General features: G+C 44.4%; 3 protein-coding genes across 14 annotated transcripts in view; 2 read left to right on the forward strand and 1 right to left on the reverse strand.

The window, feature by feature from the left end:
- Positions 1-627, reverse strand: part of cfap54 (cilia and flagella associated 54) — a 29,927-nt gene extending 29,300 nt beyond the window's left edge. For 2 of the 3 annotated variants that reach the window (XM_072698682.1, XM_072698655.1), the window contains exons 1-2: positions 339-622; positions 133-238 (exon numbers count right to left, since the gene is read on the reverse strand). In XM_072698682.1, coding sequence (XP_072554783.1) covers positions 133-238; positions 339-487 — 255 coding nt within the window. In that variant the 5' untranslated portion in view covers positions 488-622. Of the gene's footprint in view, positions 1-132; positions 239-338 lie in introns of all 3 variants that reach the window. The other variant, XM_072698716.1, reaches the window with a different exon arrangement.
- hdac10 (histone deacetylase 10) lies at positions 144-7,985 on the forward strand. 8 transcript variants are annotated; one of them, XM_023791382.2, is made up of 21 exons: positions 144-279; positions 1,037-1,120; positions 1,222-1,356; positions 1,437-1,533; positions 1,686-1,783; positions 1,897-2,001; positions 2,461-2,529; positions 2,617-2,743; positions 2,828-2,893; positions 3,417-3,476; positions 3,758-3,847; positions 3,925-4,031; positions 4,253-4,320; positions 4,920-5,172; positions 5,290-5,380; positions 5,912-5,997; positions 6,247-6,300; positions 6,512-6,590; positions 6,676-6,864; positions 6,951-7,148; positions 7,250-7,985. In XM_023791382.2, exons 2-21 carry the CDS (start codon positions 1,056-1,058, stop codon positions 7,274-7,276), a joined length of 2,064 nt encoding a protein of 687 aa, XP_023647150.1. In that variant the 5' UTR covers positions 144-279; positions 1,037-1,055; the 3' UTR covers positions 7,277-7,985. The 8 variants fall into 8 exon arrangements, with proteins under 8 accessions (XP_023647150.1, XP_072555139.1, XP_023647149.1 ...); XM_072699038.1 differs by lacking the exon at positions 144-279 and adding an exon at positions 729-937 and having other exon boundaries at positions 1,014-1,120; XM_023791381.2 differs by lacking the exon at positions 144-279 and adding an exon at positions 729-937 and having other exon boundaries at positions 1,032-1,120.
- Positions 7,986-8,125: 140 nt separating this feature from the next.
- parvb (parvin, beta) lies at positions 8,126-19,462 on the forward strand. 3 transcript variants are annotated; one of them, XM_023791388.2, is made up of 13 exons: positions 8,126-8,837; positions 13,753-13,842; positions 14,258-14,328; positions 14,535-14,637; positions 15,065-15,205; positions 16,239-16,354; positions 16,893-16,951; positions 17,175-17,194; positions 17,353-17,414; positions 17,502-17,570; positions 17,954-18,055; positions 18,147-18,219; positions 18,918-19,462. In XM_023791388.2, exons 1-13 carry the CDS (start codon positions 8,723-8,725, stop codon positions 18,992-18,994), a joined length of 1,098 nt encoding a protein of 365 aa, XP_023647156.1. In that variant the 5' UTR covers positions 8,126-8,722; the 3' UTR covers positions 18,995-19,462. The 3 variants fall into 3 exon arrangements, with proteins under 3 accessions (XP_023647156.1, XP_023647158.1, XP_023647157.1); XM_023791390.2 differs by lacking the exon at positions 8,126-8,837 and adding an exon at positions 9,884-10,295; XM_023791389.2 differs by lacking the exon at positions 8,126-8,837 and adding an exon at positions 12,921-13,021.
- The last annotated feature ends 589 nt before the right edge of the window (positions 19,463-20,051 follow it).

A 20,051-nucleotide genomic window follows, 5' to 3' on the forward strand; every position in this document is an offset into this window, starting at 1 on the left:
TACACGACACCTGCTAGAAGGTGCATCTGCAAAGGGGGAACTGTGGGTGACTGATGGCCGGGATCGTGTGGAACAGAAGAGAAACCCTCTGAATTTTATTTATTAACAAAAAAACTAACAGTTAATACCCACCTTAATTTCAGAGAGAAAATCAGCAATTTGCAACAACTGCTTTTCGTAGTAATATGCAGGAAGACGGACTTTATACTTGTTCCATATTTCAAAAAGCTTTTTTGACCTACAAACGCATAAAAGGTCAAAATGAACACGACCATTCATGTAAGTTAATCTACTTCCTTATAAATGGGCATATGTGGTGGTCGCTGATGTTTACCTACCCTTTTGCATAAGAGCGGTAGTCGACTCTGGGTGAATTGGTGATCCGCCTCATGTACAACATAAACTCCTTTATCTCGACGTTAAAGGACGAAATGACAGGGTTCTTTTTGTCAAGTTTGCCAAAAAATGTTGCAGGCAAGGGATCCATTTCCCCGAACAATTTAATGGTTACGTTTTATAAATTAGTTACTTTCTCAACCGACAAAGTCAGTACACAAACATCACCCTAGCCGCAAGCAAAGCGGGGTGGTTGTCACGGCAACACTAAAGCCAACACCCACCCCCAGCCAAACAAACTAAAGCCACGTGTTTGGAAGGTAGTAAAAATCGCAGCTTATTGGTTTAAAGAGATCCGGAAGTAACCTTTAGCCAATGAGATGCAGAGGCCATATCACATGACCAACCAAAATGTCCGCGCCGAATGAAAGAGTTTACCATTTCCTCGTTTGTTGATATGTGAGTGATACAAATCGCGTGAGACGCGAAGTCTGAGTATTTTGTGGATAATTCTGATTAAACGTCTGATCATTGTCTGATGAGCTTTAGTGACGTGGGACTGCAGTTTTATCATTTCTAAGCGAATAAAACTTTATAGAAAGTAAGTAACTTTTATATTATTCAGTAAAGAAACAAATGAAGTGAATAACAATTCTGGAATTATTTTGTCCCTATTGGTTCGTGCTTTTTTATTGGCCAGGTTGCTGAAATTGTAGGAGATGGCTTCTGGAACTGCACTTATTTATGATGAAGAAATGACTCGCTACAAACTTCTTTGGGTGGAGTGAGTCACTGTTTATTACGTTTTGCGCTGTGAGTGAAATTTTGATGGAGGGCTTCATCACGTCTAACCGGTCTTCCCCTGATATGCTGTGTATTCCTCAGTCCGATATGTAAGATTGAGGTTCCGGAGCGACTGGTGGTGAGCTATGCAGCGCTGCAGAAAGCGGGTTTAACTCAGCGCTGCGTCGCGCTGCCCGTCCGCGAAGCCACGGATGAAGATATTCTTCTGGCACACAGGTAAAGCATCTACCGATGACTGCACGATCACAAACCTGCGTGCATGCTGTGCTGCTTAAGGCTTACCGTTTACCTCACAGCACTGAATACCTGGAGGCTGTGAAGAAAACTCCTTACATGACCTTGGAGGAGCTGATGACTTTCGCTGTGCCATATGGAGATGTTTACTTCCATCCAGTAAGTACTGTGGAAGACAAGTTCTAACTTGATTCTGAGGAGAAATGTATGATCTTTGCAAAGCCGTATTTTATAACATGTCGCCTCCAATATTCAGATGTTAACTCAATGGCTATGGCCTTGGATCTCTCACTAGTGCTATTTGATTACAGAACATCTACCACTGTGCTAAGCTGGCTATTGGTGCCACCCTAAATCTGGTGGATGCCGTAATGACCGGGAAGGTGAGGAATGGCATAGCTTTAGTCAGGTGAGTCTGTTTTTCTTTTCTTCATATGAGAAGCTTCAGTAAAACTGCCACGTGAGTGGATGTGATATTGTATTAATGGGTTATCCCTTTTCCCTCTCTCCATTCCCCCAAAGACCTCCAGGGCATCACAGTCAGCGTAGTACTGCAAATGGCTTCTGCATATTCAACAACGTGGCCATCGGCACCCTCTATGCCAAGAAGAAATACAATGTCCGCAGGTTGTGGCCACTAACGACCGAGTTAAGGTGTAAATCAGGGGTGGTGAACCTGATCCATGTAGACCAGTGGCCTGTACTACGAAGCAGGGTTACTGAGCTTATCGGTGTAACTTGTCAGATTTAAGGTACCACAGTTTAAATGTACTTCATATTCGTTCACTTACATTTTGCCCAGACTACCTTAAATCAGACAAGTTACCCCGATAAGCCAGTAACCCCGCTTTGTAGTACAGGCCACTAGTGTGGGGTTTTTGGGACGACCTCACAGTCAGCCAATGACTGGAGTTGCGAACCACTGCTTTATTAACGGCCGATTGAGAGGCCAACCCTGAAACCTGCACCCGCAGGGGTCCTCCATGGATGAGGTTCACCTCCCCTGATGTAAATTGGTGTCGTAACGGTATTCGTTTCATGTTTGGTTGAATCTAATATGAAAATCGGTATCTGTGTCTCCCCCAGGGTGCTCATAGTGGACTGGGATATACATCATGGACAAGGTCTACAGTACTGCTTTGAGGAAGACCCGGAGTGAGTCTTTGTTTTTCCCCCTTGTAATGGGTCCTAGTATGGCCTGTGACCTACACGTCCCTTTGGTGATCTCTCGTCACCTTGCAGTGTGCTCTACTTCTCCTGGCACCGCTACGAGCATCAGAAGTTCTGGCCGAACTTACGAGAGTCTGACTATGACAGTGTGGGCAAGGGCAGAGGGGCCGGCTTCAACATTAACCTGCCGTGGAATAAGGTCTGGCCAACTGAAGTTAATAGATGTCACTGTCTGCTGGTCACATGACCACCTGCTGACCGCTTCTGTCCTCCCTCGTCCCAGGTTGGAATGGACAGCAATGATTACCTCTCTGTGTTCTTTCATGTTCTTCTCCCTGTGGCCTATGAGGTGGGTAAGACTGATCAGTCTGCTTCTCCTGACCGAGTTATTGCCATATTTTTGGTTCTCCGGTACTTACTACTCATCTTTCCAACACTACACCAACTAACCAATTAAATAACAACTGAGACAAGTCAGTACTAGCAGGATAAGGATTTGAGCATGTTTTTATTTGTCACATGCAAGGTATAACCAGGGCAATTAAAAGTGGTAAATTACACCGTAATAAAGAAATGATAAAATCAATAAAGAACAAAACAGGAATAAAATACCAATATAAAACGTGTAACGTGGCTCAAATAAAGTAGTGTATAAGTAAGGATCAATACATATTATGACTGCGGTAGGGGTATTTATTAATCTGATGGCTTAATGGTTGAAGGTCTGAATCTCTCAGCTCAGACACGCTTTCCAGACCACAGTCTGGTGAAAAGGTAGTTGTGGGGGTGGGTTGGTGGGATTGTACACGAAGCCGTGACAAATTACGGCATTTTTATATATGATATGGTGCTGATATTCTCTTCTTTTTCAGTTTAACCCAGAATTGGTCATGCTGTCTGCGGGGTTTGATTCTGCCATTGGGGACCCAGAGGTAATTCTGGAAGGGTGTAAGGCAGTGTTTCTCAATCCGGTCCTCGGGTCCTGCAGAGAGTCCAGGGTTTGCTCCCTCCCAGCTCCTGGTACTGACTGTCAGTGTCGCCTCAGTGCTATATATGTGGGAGGGAGGGAAAACGTGGACCGTCTGTAGGTACCCGAGGACCGGGTTGGGAAAAACACTGTCGTAAGGAACATAGTGAGTAAGTCACAAATAGGAGGATGTGTACCAGTGAAGTGCAGTGATATTAAACCCTTCTTAACGTGTGTCCTCCCAAGGGTGAAATGTGCGCCACGCCTGAGATCTTTGGCCACCTCACTCACCTGCTGATGTCACTGGCTGGGGGACGGCTCTGTGCCGTCTTGGAGGTGAGACCCTCCCCATTCCAGCAATATCACGCCCCATGTCTTCTTAACCTTACTTATGATTTTGGCTATTGTCTTAGGGTGGCTACAACCTGACGTCTCTTCCCCAGTCGGTGTGTCAGACTGTACAAACTCTACTGGGAGACCCCGTCTCTCGCATTTCGGGGCTGAGCAGCCCCTCTAAGAGGTGTGTTGGCCTGTCTACCACTGGGGCATCTCACTCGCTTGAGGCACTACTTTCTGGGGTGCATTTTGTCACAGAGGAAGGTTTTTAAACATCCAATCAAATGCTGGAAACCAGAAGGGCTGAAAAACAAAGCTATGTTATTCATAATTATAGGTTATGGCAATTAATTATTCAAGAATGCATTACTCTGCTAAAATAACACTTAAAACCTGCTCCCACAGTGCTCTGGAATCTATTCAGTCTGTCCGAAGTGTACATCAGCAGTACTGGGCCTGTTTCAAACATGTGGGTAAGTCCTTCCCGAACCATATTCCCAGCTACAGCACGGTAATATCTTCATTGTTCTTTGAAGCTTCTTGCATTGATTATTGACTTGGACTGTCTGGGAAGGTGCACATCTTCGTATATTGTTGATATGCCCAACATCAATTCTAGTGCCTGCCTTCTTAGCTCAAGTAACCAGCTTAATCTGCTGACTTTTGTTGTTGCTTCTCCTAGACTGTGGAATAACCTGCCTGCTCATGTTAGGTTATCCCCACCCCCATCATTATGATACTTTAAATCTCGTTTTATTTGTTGGCTTTTGGTCCTTTGGGCTCTGCTTAATTTGTGATTTTCTGTTCATTTAATTTTTCTTTATAATCTGTGTGACATCTGTATACCAGCAGATAACTGAATCCATACCTCTAAGCAGAGTTAGGTAATTCAGGTCCAGAGAGTACAAATCCAGACCATGATTTTGTTTCAACCAACCAGCTGCGTACTCTGTGACTGTGGCTCTTTATGCTCAGCTGGTTAGTTGAAACAAAATCATGGTCTGGATTTGTACTCTCTGGACCTGAATTACCTAACTCTGTGTCCAAGCTTCCACGTTCTTCTGCTTATCAGTGTTGATCTCCATAGCTGCTAAGCCAGGTTATGAGCCTCACACCAAGCACTCTAAGCTAGAAGCTGGACAGGATGGCCTGCAGCCAGGGGAGGAGACCAAGGAGATTTCATGGCCAGAGCCTCTGCTCCGGCTTCCCCCCCCAACTCGGACTGCAGTTGCGCTGCCTGCTGGCCTGGAGGACTCTGTTCCTGAGAGCTGCAAGCGTGTGACTGAGACCTTGCTGACACCAGAAGAGGCTGCTGAAAAACTCGGGTCTGATTTATCTACAGGAATTTCTCTCTCTCTCAGCACATTAATTACCCGTGATAAGAGTCATTCAGCATTCAGTATATGCCAGGGCAGCCACCTTGAACTTCACTTTCTCACTAGGAATTTGAACATCCAAGACCTGAAGAACAAGGATCTTCTACAGTCTCTGGGAAACGTGCAGTCTCTTGTGGATAAAATTGAGAAAAAACAGGTGAAGCAAGACTGTAAATATGAAAATAGTGCATACAGTATATGGCCAAAAGTATGTGAACACCAGCTTGTCCAACATTCCATTTTCACACAAGTTTAAAAAAAGTTTTTAAAAAAAATTAAGGTTTAGTTAAGAATATTGAGAGTAAGCCTGAATTTCACACATCCGTTGGAAGACTATTCTACAGCTAGGTATTAATATGAAGTTGGTAGTCCTATTGCTGTTATAATAGCCTGTACTGTTCTGCTAAGGTTTTTCATTACCTCTGGGAACAGGAGATCACATGACTGTTCGTAATCATACCCAACAATGGGCGATACTTTGGTGTCCACATTCTTTTGGCCAGTGTATGTCTGCATGAATGGTTGTAGAAGATTGATACAGCATTTTATCTCTGGTCTTACATGATAATGTGCTATTCTAGTCTCGGTTGTCCTGCTGTGTGCTGGCTAATGTCTTGACCAGTAACGGACTTCTTGTTGTGTGCCTGTCTAACCTGTATACTTGGCTGGCTTTTCCACATGCTCGCAGGTGCGTAATGGCCTGCTTTTGGTGCCCGACCTCCGCAAGACCCTGGCCTTTGCCGTCCAGCATGCCCTAATCTCTCTCACGGACAGGTACTCGAAGCAGCTGCAGCTTTTAAGAGTTACGGGATTCGACCAGAAAAGTAATGCAGCTTCGAAGGGGACTTCAAGCCTGCAGGGTTTTGCTGTAGTTTTACTGCAAAAAAAGCAGTGCTCTTCGTGACTGTCAGAAGGCAAAGGGCCTTTTGTAGATAAGATAATGGGAGATTGTAGGAATGCTTTAGATTCTGCTGACCTGAGATGGCACACAAGTCACACGGTACCCTCTTGTTGCTGTTGCAGAGTGCTGTTGGTTTTCCTGGGGAACGAGGCACCAGTGGAGGTCCGGGTGGATGGGTGAGGCTGCCCTGTATGCTCACATGCGTCTGGTTCAAAGGCTTGATGCAATCCTCCACTCAGCCTCAGTTTGTGGCTCTCATCCTCCAGCAGTGAAGGGCCGACACACTCAATTAGCTTTTCCGGTATCTTGAATGAATGATGCATGTTTTTAATGATGATGGAAGTGAGGAGACTGATTTTCATGAAGCGTTTCCTCTTTACACCCCAGTAAACTCATGTTGGTACAGTTCTGCAGTACAGAGCCTCATGAGCCCAAGTCCAAACATCATATTCCTGTGATGATGAAGGTAGGCCAGTCAGGATATATGCTGTTGGAAACAGATGAGAGCAGGTAAGCAGATTCTCACAGGAAGTCCCTGTGTCCTTCTGCAGGGCTTCGGTGACGTTCCAGGGTTCCTTCATGCAGTGCTGACCCTCCTGCTACCTCTGGCTTATGGGTATGACCCTGGTCTGATACTGGTGGCCATGGGCAAAGGCAGCGGAATGGGGGTGGCAGCCTGGACCCAGCTGACCAGCCTGCTGCAGGGACTTGCCGAAGGACAAATGCTGGTGCTCATGCAGGTGCGTGAGTCTCAAATGGTAGAGGAGGTATGTTCTCCAGCTCAGTTACCGTGGGGAGGTTGTTGAGTGATGCCGTTTTTATTCAGCAGGGGGATGAGGAGGAGACCATAAGGACTACAGCTGCCTCTTTGCTCGGGGAGCCGGCCCAGTCCCTGGGGACCCTGGGGGACCCTCTCCCAGAAAGCATGGATGCAGTTGAGAAACTGAGACTGAAGCTGGAGACACAGTGGGGCCTGTTACAGACGAGAGGTCAAAACCTCCCGAGGGAACCTGAGTGCCTTGAAGTAATGACATAATGACTGGTGTTTGTCTTATTAATCAAGATGACCTAATGACCTCGGGAGTCAGACATAATGACATAATAATAGAGGTTTCTCTCTTTAAGCAGCGGAAGGAGGAAGTGGACCCCTGAAGAACTGAAAACGGTCCTCTTCATCTATAGAGCACAGCCCCGTGTTCACCATGGAAAAAGAGGATGCAAGTCAATGGATGACTGTATTTACAGAGTAAAGCCCAATCTTTATGTCCCACAAGAGGCTTACTAAAATTTATTGAGGAATCCGAAGCAGGTGTAGTGGACGTTAGCGGACATGTTTTACCATGTGTGCAGCATGTGGCAAGAACCGATTGTGTTGCCATTAAATACGGTTAATTAGACGTGTGTGATACTGTATCTTATGTTATGCAGTGTCTTTGGCCTCCCCCATAATAATCAAAGTATAATCAATAATCAAGTCAACATTGACATATGGGACAAAACCGGACGCAAAAGTTCACCACTTTAGTCAAGTCTGCACGCACGTATTTACATGTATGTAAGCTTTATTTCTTTGGGAATAGTCTGTAGGGTTTGCAAACTGCCACAAGCCTCTTGATTTAGCTAGTTTTAGTTTTATATTGAAATAAAATAGATTTGCAGTAAGAGTTTTTGCATGAGTGAGAGTCTGAGAGAGTGAGTGTCACCAGATGTCTGAGAGTTGGCAACCCTGTGATGGGTTTCTTTATTTAACCAAAGGAATTTATGTGCCTTATTAATACAGATTCATGCTCACTGGTTGCCACGATTCCTCTTAACTTTGTGCCAAAGGTTATTTGATAATAAAATCACTGCTCAGTTTCTATCTCTTATTGCTTCATGTGTTACCACTACTGGAATATTTACTGTTTCAAAACGTGGGGTTGAAGGGAGCTTTGGCGGTTAAGGATTTGACCTTAACGTATCACTGGGGAAATCCAGTGAAAACTGAGAAGCGCAATAAAATCCTTCTTAACGCAAACCAATAAGATCAATAAAGCCGACCACAGGGGAGAATGCAGATGTAATTTGGTAAAATGCCGTCAGAGGCACTGTGAATACATACCAGCGATTAAAAGGCTTTCATGTGATGAGGTGAAAACAAATAATGCTCAACATGTGATTGTCCTCGGGTTTCAAGTCATGACAATGATTTGATTTCGTATGACTTAGTTTTGGTGTGATTAGGGCTGACCTTTATGCTGACCCACGTGGTTCACGGTTGCTTTTACATCCGACCGAGAAGTAGGCGTATTCAGGATCCTTTTAGGGTGCGGTGATTTACCCCCGACAGACATCCAGCCATTGACGGGCGCGGCGGGGGCAGAGAGGAAGCACTCTCCGCCTATTCAGCCGGTGACCGGTGCTGGATAACCGAAGTGATTTCACACTCAAGCGCGTTTCGTGCGCGACGGTTTGCGTCCTGAACTCTTTCCCCCACCGGAAACATCCTACTCCTACCGGCTGCCAAAAAGGGTCTCCCTTGAGCTGCATGGGGAGAGACAGGATTGGGGATCTCGGTGGACTCAAACAGCTGTGAAGACCAGCAGCATCCCAGCGAAGATGGCTACACCCCCGATCAGATCATCAACGCTGCAGCACGGCAAGATGAAGAAGGACGAGTCCTTTCTCGGCAAACTGGGTGGCACGCTGGTCCGCAAGAAAAAAGTTAAAGAAGGTAACTGATCGTTTTCTGGCCAAAATTAAAATCAGAACATGACTACGAACTATTAGCTACTGTCCATGGTGCTGCAGTACCGATTTATATAATTAATTTCCATTGTAATTTCCCATTGTAATTGTATTTTATGTGGGATGACAAAGCGCATGTGTACAGTGCGACTGCAATTAATGTCTATAATTAAACTCTTAAAGGATCCTAAAATGTATATTAGCGCACTTTGTTCCTGCTTCGCTGGGTTAGTTCTTTCGGTTATGATTACATCACCGCATGCAGGATCCCGATTTGCAGCTTCTCTCCTGCGTCTATTGTTCAAGGGAAGGTTTTGAATTGCACTAATTATATCGCAGTAATAGCTCAAATTTGAAGGAAATGCTGTAAATGGGAAGCCAGGGCAGGGGGATAGAACTGTCGGAGGGGGAACATAATTTAAGGTCAGAGTAGCTTTACTTTTGGTGCCTTAAACGATGAGGGAGGTCACTCTTATTAGGAATGCAAAGTTATCTAGATACATTTTAAGAGGATCATGTTACCCAGTGGCTGTTTTTTTCTAAAAGGTTTAAGGACATCCTTCAATTGTTTTTTTTAAGATAACTACAATACATTTTCAGACATTCAAATGACTTTTTTGTGTCTATTTAAAAGCCACCCGTAACTCAGCGGTCCCTGTATGAACAGCTGCGGGATTTGGCACCTGTGTGTGTTTGTGTGCCGATGTCTAAATGAGGAGCACAGAGGAATTCCACTGCGGACGAGGCTGTAGCCGCCGTTTGTGTTTGCCTTGATTATCACTTACACTTGCGTGACATAATTACACATAATCTATAAGGTTATACTCAAGGTGTATTTAGTATAATTGTCCCGCTGCAAACGTGTCACAAAATGCGGCGCTCTTAAACTTATATAGTTTTCGTACACTTCTTTAATTCCAATAGCACTCTCCATCTGTTACATTTGAACCATTTGCACAGCTGAATGTGTGTTGTTTGTCATTTCAAGATGGACACAGCAACTGTAGTAATGAGGTCATTAAACGCAGGTGATTCATATGTGGTCATACAGAATCAGCTTTGCATTTATAGTTGTCCCTCATCGCTTGTGACTCATATGCTATTTGGAGAAAATTTCGTTGAGATGTTGTATGACACATTGCAGTTGCTCAACCCTGCCGAGGACATCTGGAGGTGTAGAGTCTGTGGTTATTCCTTATTGTATGGGAAGATTAATATTAGGTGTCACCTATAGTCCAGATAAGATAAGGGAACAGGCATTGCATCCCCACCCTGTATTAGGGAAGTGACACTTTTAAAGTATGAGAAAGGCTGTTGCATTAATATGCAAGTCATTTTACTGAAACGCCTTGAGACAAAGATCACAGATCCCTTCAGTTTAAGGGAAGGCTTGAAAGACACTCTATCACTGATCATATTCGCTTCATCGGGGACCTTCTGACAAGTAAGTTCAGGGTGTTTTCTAACTATGACAGGCTTGAATGTAGGTATTGACTAACAACCTTTTGGGGAAAAAAAATACTGTTAAAAGTTCAAGGCTGCCACACAAAGTTATCAGACCAATGCACAGATGAGTGGAGCTTGTCTGTTTTATATGCTAGTAGGTCAGTTTGTATGATGCTGTTCTGATATTCTGAAGCTCCCATTGGCTGTCTGGCACTGTCTTTTGGAGAAGTGTCTACCTGCATGAATGGAATGGTGTCCTGCACTTTGTTTTTGCAAGCTATGATCCTGAAGAATCTACTCCATCCTTCATAAGTGAAATGTTTTTTTCCCTTATTAAGTATATCCCACATACCGTTTTCTCTTTCTTTATTTAAATTTCAATAAAACTAAGTAGCTATAACATATTTGAAAGTGTTACTAGTATCTGGTTTGATGTCTAAATCAACTCAATTTTATTAAGCTGAGAAACCTCTTGGGCAGTGTCGTCTGCTTCTGATCACTAATAGTGAGTCTTTCTCTTCCCTACTCAGTATAAGTGACGTCCGGTCTTTAATATGCGCTCTTTCTGTACGCTACACTTCACTCTACAGAAATAAGAAGCCAGCCAGGAACCAGCCAAATTACGATATCCAAACATTCGAAAATGCACAGAAGTTTTCAGCATAGACGTTACATTCACGATAATCCCTTTGATTTCTTATCAGATGTGTCTCTTTCACTGAGCAGGCTCACTTTTCATTGTGGTTAATGCTTATATGAGCTGAAAAATGAGGCATTATAATTACAAGGAGAACCATATTTTCAATTATAAGGAGTCCAGTTCGTCTACTCTGTGCACTGGCCTTTACAAATATGTTTGCACCCTCATAAGGGTACCTACGTTACGCGGGTAGGAGAGTGAGTGAATGCACCCCTTTATCGTCATTGCACAAGGTACAATGAAATTGGGAGACTATCCTTGTCAGCACAAGAAACAGAAAAAGTCAGGAAGGTTACAAATATAGAAAAATATAGATGAAGGAATATAAAATAAACAGAATACACACCGGAATGGGCTCCGGGCCCCCCAACCCCAAACTAGACAGGTGGCTACAGAAAATGGATGGATGGATGAATAAACAGAAAACAACATAAAAAAGTAAATAGAATATAAAATGTGATATAAAAGAGGTGTACAGAATAAAAACATAAAAATTAGAAAACAACAAAAAGTATTTAAATAGTGTCATGTTAGAGGTATGCCTCTCCTTGTGATTCAGTTTCACAATAAATACGAAAATACTGCACATTTCAGCAATGTAATTAAGAAATATTGCACATGCTAAAAGGTAGCTAAGGTCTTTGTATTAACTGAAAAGGCCCAAGATAACTGTCGATGTCCCCAAGTGGTCCAGGGTCGTCTCAGTGTCAGTCCTGTGATTCTGTGACACATGCGTATCAGCAGGTCGCAGCCCACCTGTGCAGTCGTCACTGACGGCAGGTCGCAGCCCACCTGTGCAGTCGTCACTGACGGCAGGTCGCAGCCCACCTGTGCAGTCGTCACTGACGGCAGGTCACAGCCCACCTGTGCAGTCGTCACTGACGGCAGGTCGCAGCCCACCTGTGCAGTCGTCACTGACAGCACATGCATTCTCCGGATGCCGGTCTCTGTGGAGTTGAGCCATCATGATGGGGAGGTAGCGTTCGTGTCTGCATGATGCAATACAGGCTGTTTGGCCAGCTATCTGTGTGTGTGTGTGTGTGTGTGTCTGTGGATTATGCTTATATTACATTGTGGGGACCAAATGTACCCCACAATGTGATAAAAACCTGTTATGTTTACATTGTTGGGACTAATATTCAGGTCCTCACAAAGATCTGTCATTGCAATCAAAAAACTAAAAATGCCAAAAAGATATGATTACACAACTTGTGTGTGTGCGTGTGTGTGCGTGTGTGTGTGTGCGTGTGCGGGCTTATGTCAGCCATTATCTTACGTTTGCCTGCCTAAGCGGCCGGGAGCCAGGATACAGCATCATGTCGCCACTCCTCATCCACCACTGGTGCATAAAAAAATACAAACAACTTGGCAGGAAACCGATCTTGCGGCTCTGGGAAGATTTGCAATTCAATTAATATAATTAGGAAGCAAGAGGAAGTAGCTGTGAATGCAAGAAAAACGCATCTCAGCTGGGCGGCTGGCAGAAGCCGGAACGGGCACAGAATGGGGCAGTCAAACCCTGTGGCAGAACCGTATCTGTAGGGACTGATCTCTCTCCTGAAGAGTAACACTCTGTGGGCTTTAAAGAATAACAGAAAATGCCCCAAACCACCAGGTCATATGTTCAGGTTTAAACAGGCAGCTCGTGTGACGTATGGAGACACCAAGCTGACTGCACGCTTAAATGCCTGTTAGGTACATCTGCCTGCTGTCCACAGTCCCACCCTCCTATTGGTCACTTCTCAGCTCATTAACATCTTTGTTGGGGTGCAGCTGGATCAAAGCGGTGTCCCGCCCTCCCTGCCCCCTTTATAATTGGATTGGGAAGGGGGGCGGCGCAGGAATATGTGACGTCCAACCAACGGTTGCCCGGCATCCCGTGCCGCTGCCACCCCTCCCCCTCGATCTAGATAGATGCAGGGCTGTCTGACTCCCAGCCCCAGTCTGCTCAGAGCTGGCTGTCACCGTGCCGAGTCCCGAGGACATGGCCGGCTTACTCTGTGGGACCAAGCGCAGGAAACAAGGTAGTTTTTTTATGGGGGGATGCGATGTGAGATGTACCTGGCTGTGAGACTGCCCTGGCTTTGGGTATTTTGGGTATATTATACAGATCATTGTTGTGTTTTTTTTCTTGTTGCTATTACACCTATGTTTGTATGGTCCGTTTTTGGCTTTGGGGGGGGGGCGGGGTGGAAGGAAGTAGCACTATTTGTGATGAGATGCTGTTTCACAGGAAGAGCTGATCTCCAGGCTGATTAATACATTGCTCAACGGCTCTGCGCTCTTTTGTCTTTTTATGTTGTATGTTTGTATTTTTTTTTTCTCTCTATGTATCTGTCCTCTGCAGACATGAATAGCTCCATTTGGGGTAAGATGTGTAACATCCTTGTGGTATTCGGGGTCTACTGATGACTTCATGTCAGTGCTGTGTGGAATCTATAGGGTGTAACTGTGACTTTCATCTGTAAGTTACCATCATGACCGACAGGAAGTTTGGAGGGTCCACCCAGTTCTAAGTGCTATGGTGGTCTTGCTGGATTTGTATTTGGATATGGTGGTATTTGATTGGGCGAATGGCCCGTGAATGTTCTGCGGGTTGGGGAAGGTTCTGCCAATGCTTAAGTCTTGTTCCCATGAGGATTGTAGTGCTACGTGCCTTAAAGGACTGTGTTCCAGGCTAGCTTGGTCCTAGCTAGTAGCCCGTTCCCCGTGGACATGTGCTGACTTCCCTTCTCTCTCTGTGGTCCCCGTGCAGTGAATAGCCTCCACGAGGAAGGAAAACATGCCATCAACACCCCCATGCTCCCCTCCGGCACAGACCTCCACCCTGAGGACACGCTGCTGGGTAACTTTACTCATCCCTGGAGAATCGCTGTGGTGGCCCATCCTGTTCAGCCCAGTGGTCCAGTATGCTTGGCCTTTAGCTGACACAGTTCTTGCATTTTATTGAAAAACCAATCAGTTTTAAGTGATAAATGGAGCATAATGAGAAGTGAAAGATGGCAGCATACCTCCCAGCTTTTCCTAATTAGCACTGAATCATCTTTAAACTGAACCCTTACTAATAAAAGAATGGAGAACTGTGGAACCCATGTGATCATGTGATTGCTTGACCCGTGTGTTGGAGTGTGTGCTCTCCCCCCTGGTCGGACTGTGTCTGCTCTCCCCCCTGGTCGGACTGTGTCTGCTCTCCCCCCTGGTCGGACTGTGTCTGCTCCTCCTGTGTCCTCCCCTCCCTCATGCAAGGAGTCTCTTCACAGAGGAGAACGCCGAGAGAACCATGCTGGATCCCACTTCTAGGGAGGACCCAAAGTTCAAAGATCTACAGAGGGTATGTTTCACTCTCCTTCCCCCTCCCAGAATTCCCATGATGCTTGTGTAAGGGTTGAGGAATACTAGTTGACCCACGAGAGGAAGGATAAAACTCAACAAGAGGAAGTACAGGCGTACCGACTTGAAGCGTTATCTGTAAATGTCTAGGGATGGAGGACATTTGGGATAAAAGCTTCGGCCAAACGTAGATGTTCCTCTTCCCAGGTTCTGATCGACTGGATTAATAATGAGCTGGAGGAGGAAAGGATTATTGTGAAGGACCTTGAAGAAGACCTCTATGATGGACAGGTGCTCCAGAAGTTGTTTGGTAAGAGTGTATCTGCTGTGGGATGTTCAACAGAAATAGTTAAAAAAAAAAAAAAAAAAAAACTGAATCACTAATGCAATGATTAACGCACTGTCAGCTATATTTTGCCAAAGCCCAAAGGTGCATGAAGTTGTCTTGCTCACAATTTCTGATCAAATAAGGTTAATTATTCTGAAGTACAGTTACGAACTCTTGTGAACTGAACTGCCTTTGTGCAGTAATACGTATTAGAAACGTAATCCTCAAGGATTTAAATTCACTTTCATTATGCGCTTGATTTCTGCTAAAATCCAAGGGTAAATTTGTAGTGTCACTTCCAAGTCTGATATGGTCCTTAAGTCTGAAAGCGCTTTTGCCTCTCTAGGGTCTGTTAGCTTTAAGCTACATGCTAATTCTCGGTCTGCACTTCCCCCTTCCCCCCCCCTAGAGAAGCTTTCTGGGCAGAAGCTGAACGTGGCTGAGGTGACGCAGTCGGAGATTGGGCAGAAACAGAAGCTTCAGACCGTTCTGGAGGCCATGAATGAACTTCTTCAGCATCACGGCAGTCCTCGCGAGTGGCACGTGGACTGTGAGTCCCTGGCGGTTCGCGCCCATGTGTGATTCAGCTGTCTGACCCTGTTCCTTTTGTAGTTCCTTCTTTTGATAGTTAGAGATTCACAGTCTCCCTCCACAGACAGAGATTACTCATAAGAACATAAGAACTATACAAACGAGTGGAGGCCATTCGGCCCATCGAGCTCGCTTCGGGAGAACTTAACTAATAGCTCAGAGTTGTTAAAATCTTATCTAGCTCTGATTTAAAGGAACCCAAGGATTCAGCTTGCACTACGTTATCAGGAAGACTATTCCATACTCTGACTACACGCTGTGTAAAGAAGTGCTTCCTTAAATCCAGTTTGAAATGTTCTCCCACTAATTTCCACCTATGGCCACGAGTTCTTGTATTAGAACTAATGCTGAAGTAACTATTCGGTTGAACAGCATCCAAACCTGTTAAAATCTTATAGACCTGGATCATGTCCCCCCTCAGTCTCCTTTGCTCCTTCATACTTTCCTTACACATCTGTACGTTGCACTTACTCCATCACCCTTTGACCTGCTTGCCGTTCTGACATCTGATGCTCTCTATAAATATATATTTTTAATGTTGTTTTTTTTTTTTTTTTTTGAATGTCCAGTTTGATCCGGAGTTGAGATTTCCCTGCTGTGATTGGTTGAAGGAGAGCTGTGTTTATTCTGAAAAGGACTTTAGAACAGGATCAATAATTACCCATTTAACGTTGCTAATTTTAGCTTGACATGACTTTTACCAGAAAGCCTCCATGTCAATAATTCTTCAAGATGCATTTTTTCTTTTGCCTTAGGCTAAATTTATCTGGAATTGCATCCTTCTAAGCCAGTGTTCCCCGATCCGGTCCTCAGGGACCCGCAGGCAGTCCACGTTTTTGCTCCCTCCCAGCTCCCGGTAATGTAGACTCTCTGGCAGGCTGCTGGGATGGATCAAAATCGTGGGCCGTCAGTGGGTCCCCAAGGACCGGGTTGGGGAAACGCTGCCCTTAGCATCTGGTTTATCATCCCCTGCTTCTCTCCTTCACCTACAGCCATACACTCGAAGAATCTGGTCGCTATCACCTCCCTGCTGGTGAGCCTGGCTGTTCACTTCCGGGCTGCGATCAGGCTACCTGAACACGTGTCGGTGCAGGTGGTGGTTGTTAAGGTGAGGGGAGGAGCTCGTGGAAATCAGTCCAGGTGGGGGCCTAAGTGGTCCCCCAAAGAGTAGAGGGCTGAGCAGCAACACTGTTTGGAACAACCATGGGGCAGTCGAGGATACTTGCTTTAGAAAGCCTTCAAATCAGGGGTCTCAAACTCAAATAAGCTGGTGGCCAGTAGCTAGGAGGTTGTCAGTTCAAGCAGGCCACTTCAGTGTCTTCTAGAAATGATATTAGGATAATCCTCTTGCTTGTCGGCAAATTTTATCACCACATTCGGCTGGCCAGACTTAATAATGATTAAAAAACACGATGCTGGCCAGATAGACCAGCACTTTGAGACCCCTGCTTTCAGTGAATGGGATCCTTATGTCTAGTTTTTCATAATCCAGCTCTTGCACTGCTGTTTTTGTCCACTGTTTCACTGAAATACAAGAGAAGTGTTATTCTTGTATTGTGCTACAGTATATTGTGTAACACTCATATTTGCTTTCATATTGTAAATGGACGGATTGTTCATGAAGTGAATGTTTTTGTTTTCAAAAGAAGAGGGAAGGCATCCTGCAGACCAGTCACGTGAGAAAGGAGCTGACGACGACCACAGAGTAAGTGGCGGTTTTCCGCCGATTGCTGTGATTTTGAGTATAATTACTGCTTCATTTAATGAGATGTGAGTTTTCAGCGCCATCTAGTGTGAAGTTTGTAGAAGGCTCTCCGCGACTCAACAGTGCGCAAATGCTCTACTGTTTACCATAAGTCTACTTGAATTAAATCGAAATATAATTTAACTATGACCTATAAATTCAGGTAATTGTATTTTTTTTGTAGGTTGATGATGGGAAGATTTGGTGAGTAAAGGTTTCTGAAATACTTAAAATTTAAGGAGTACTAGATTTTAAACAGCATGTACTGGATGTACTGGGTTTGCTGTAGGTGATTATTTTCAGGTTTAAATCATGCATCAGTCATATTCCTTATAGTATTAATTGTGATTTTAAATTTCCAGAGAGAGACGCTTTTGATACTCTTCTAGATCACGCGCCAGATAAACTCAACATTGTGAAGAAGGTAAAAAGAACCATATCAGGCTTCTGTATTTTTTCCCTGTTGCATGTGCTAAGTAAACATTTGAATGTGTTCTTTACCCCTATTAAGTCGCTCATCACATTTGTGAACAAGCACCTAAACAAACTCAACCTGGAGGTAACAGAACTTGAGTCACAGGTGAGATCCTTCGAAACAGACTTCTGACCTTACAAAGCACAAAAGCAATGTCTTCCCGCCCAATTAGGCTGCACACGGCGCAGACAGAATGTCTTCCCGCCCAATTAGGCTGCACACGGCGCAGATGGAATGTCTTCCTGTCCAGTCAGATGGGATTTCCCTCTGTCCAATCAGATTGCACACAGCACACCCAGAATGTACCTTGCACCCCGAAGGCATAGCACAGTTTTCTGCATAAATATTGGCATGATGTAGCATGGAGAGAAGACTAGAGGGCCCAGTACTGATTCAGATGGAACTCCACACATGACTGCAGTATATTTCAGTCAGGAAACTATCAGCAGGCCCAATATATCTGCATCCCTCTTGCTATGTCTCCCCAGTTTGCAGACGGCGTCTATCTGGTGCTGTTAATGGGGCTACTGGAAGGCTACTTTGTTCCCCTGTACAACTTCTACCTCACGCCCGAGAACTTTGAGCAGAAGGTAGATCCTTGGGATCCTGGTTAATTTCATGTTTGGGCCGCTCTTGCTGGGGCCCCGATCTCACACTGGCGCGCATCACTGTCCCCACTAGGTCCACAACGTGTCATTTGCCTTTGAGCTCATGCAAGACGGAGGACTGAAAAAACCTAAGGCTCGGCCGGAAGGTACCGGAACGTACTAGAAAATGTGGAAGAGCATATGGCAGACAATTGTCCAAATGCCAGTTCCAAAGGGAATTTGTTTATATTAGTGATCCTTAACCATACCTTGGTTAAAAATGCATCTAATAAATGTAATTTGCCTGTAATTTAACTTATACAGGTATAAGTGTTTGAGTGTGATTGGGGATCCACACTTGATATTTGATACTTTGAGGCTTAGAAGGTTTATACTCTTAAGTAAGAAAGAGCAAAGGAATCCCACAAGCTAATTGTATCATCTCTGAATTCAATGATCGAGTCATTTCTCTCTATGTACCCAGATATTTCTATGCTAAACCTCCAAAGGTTGTTTTTTCCGATACTGGAATTTGTACGCACACTAAAGCCAGCAGCCCTGATCGTCAGCTGTGTAATCAAAGCCTCCCAAAGCCTTGCACAAGAAATGTAAATGGGGGAATTTAAACAGACAATAGATGAGTCCGTCTTACCAGGTTTAAACCTGGGAGGGGCTTTGAGGTGTAGGTTTGATAGAAACACTGTTTGATATATTATTACTGGGGACAGTGTATAATTTGTACAGATTGTCAGATATTATTACCTTTTATCTTGGTGAATAAGTGAAATTTAAGTATGCATTGCAACTGTTTGTGAGGGAAATATAATTCGTAAACCACTAAGTGTGTGTTTGTCTGTGTGCCTAGATGTGGTCAACCTGAACCTGAAATCCACCCTGAGGGTCCTATACAACCTGTTCACCAGCTACAAGAACATGGACTAGAGGCTGGGGGGGGGGGGTTGTGTCACTCTCACCCCTGGATCACGTAGGCTTGGCCTTGCTGGCTGCTCCACCCGTTTGCTCTGCCACAGGTCATATGCTTCCCCGTCTTTCACGGTGCTCATCTGTTGCCGGTGACGGCACAGCTGCATCACCGGGAGCATAGATCTGTCGCTGAGGACCTGGTGTAGAATAGCAAAGCCAGGCAATACCATCCTGGTACATAAACTGTGTAATATCCTTAATCTCTCAATGTGCCAGCGTCTCGACGAGGATTTTAGGTCTTATCACTGAAATGAACAGGCTGTTATCCATGTATGCAGGATTCGACGAATTCGCTTTTCTATGCAAAAATTTAGCCATTTATTTGTGACTGGATTTTTTAAGTGTAATTTAGCCTGATCCTACTTTTATGGTTTGTATAAATAATCACACTTGCCTTAAATAAAGTATGTTTGTTTTTAACCTGGAGCTTCTGGAAAAGCAAGAGATTTTGTTTTTTAAATAGGACACTGCAAAGGTCACATCGCAGTAACTGGGTTGTTTCAAAAACGAGAGTTTATGCAAAGAGCTGTTCGTGTGAGGAAATGGTTACGCATGCTTGTGACAGATTAAGCTGAAAGTTATGGGCATATATGGTTAGATCGCTATCGGGTCGGCCTCCATCAGCCGTAACGTCCGTTCAATGAAATAAAACCTTTAAACGACAATCTGGATTTGTGTTACATGAAAGCTTTCCATTTCATACTGCATGCTGATGCATTTTTAAATTCTTTTTTTTAATTCTTTCTTTCATTCTTCATAGAGATTTTATTGGACATTGCTGCTAACATCAGACATAGTTAGAGTCGATCAAAAACCACATGCATCCTCACCGTGACTGTAGATCATGTCCCAACTCGTTACAATTGCAGAAATTCAGTTTTCTATGCTAATCTATGCTTAGCAGTAGGTTCAAATTAATAGACTTTAGCTATCTGCCATGATCACATAATCTATATAACGATGGCTGTTTCATTTTTTTGGTGGCAGATCTAGCTTGTAAGTGAAATCTTCTGAA

Source organism: Paramormyrops kingsleyae, chromosome 1 (genome assembly GCF_048594095.1).
Source record: "Paramormyrops kingsleyae isolate MSU_618 chromosome 1, PKINGS_0.4, whole genome shotgun sequence".
In the NCBI taxonomy this organism is placed as follows: domain Eukaryota; kingdom Metazoa; phylum Chordata; class Actinopteri; order Osteoglossiformes; family Mormyridae; genus Paramormyrops; species Paramormyrops kingsleyae.

Bases quoted from the DNA above. Each gene is read 5' to 3' on its own strand.
- hdac10 (XM_023791382.2), top strand. From the start codon at position 1,056: ATGGCTTCTGGAACTGCACTTATTTATGATGAAGAAATGACTCGCTAC. The intron at 1,534-1,685 runs GTAAGTACTGTG...ATTTGATTACAG, and splicing joins GAGATGTTTACTTCCATCCA to AACATCTACCACTGTGCTAA. The intron at 4,321-4,919 runs GTAAGTCCTTCC...TCTGCTTATCAG, and splicing joins GGCCTGTTTCAAACATGTGG to TGTTGATCTCCATAGCTGCT.
- parvb (XM_023791388.2), top strand. From the start codon at position 8,723: ATGGCTACACCCCCGATCAGATCATCAACGCTGCAGCACGGCAAGATG. The intron at 15,206-16,238 runs GTGAGTCCCTGG...CTTCACCTACAG, and splicing joins TCGCGAGTGGCACGTGGACT to CCATACACTCGAAGAATCTG. The intron at 17,571-17,953 runs GTGAGATCCTTC...ATGTCTCCCCAG, and splicing joins TAACAGAACTTGAGTCACAG to TTTGCAGACGGCGTCTATCT.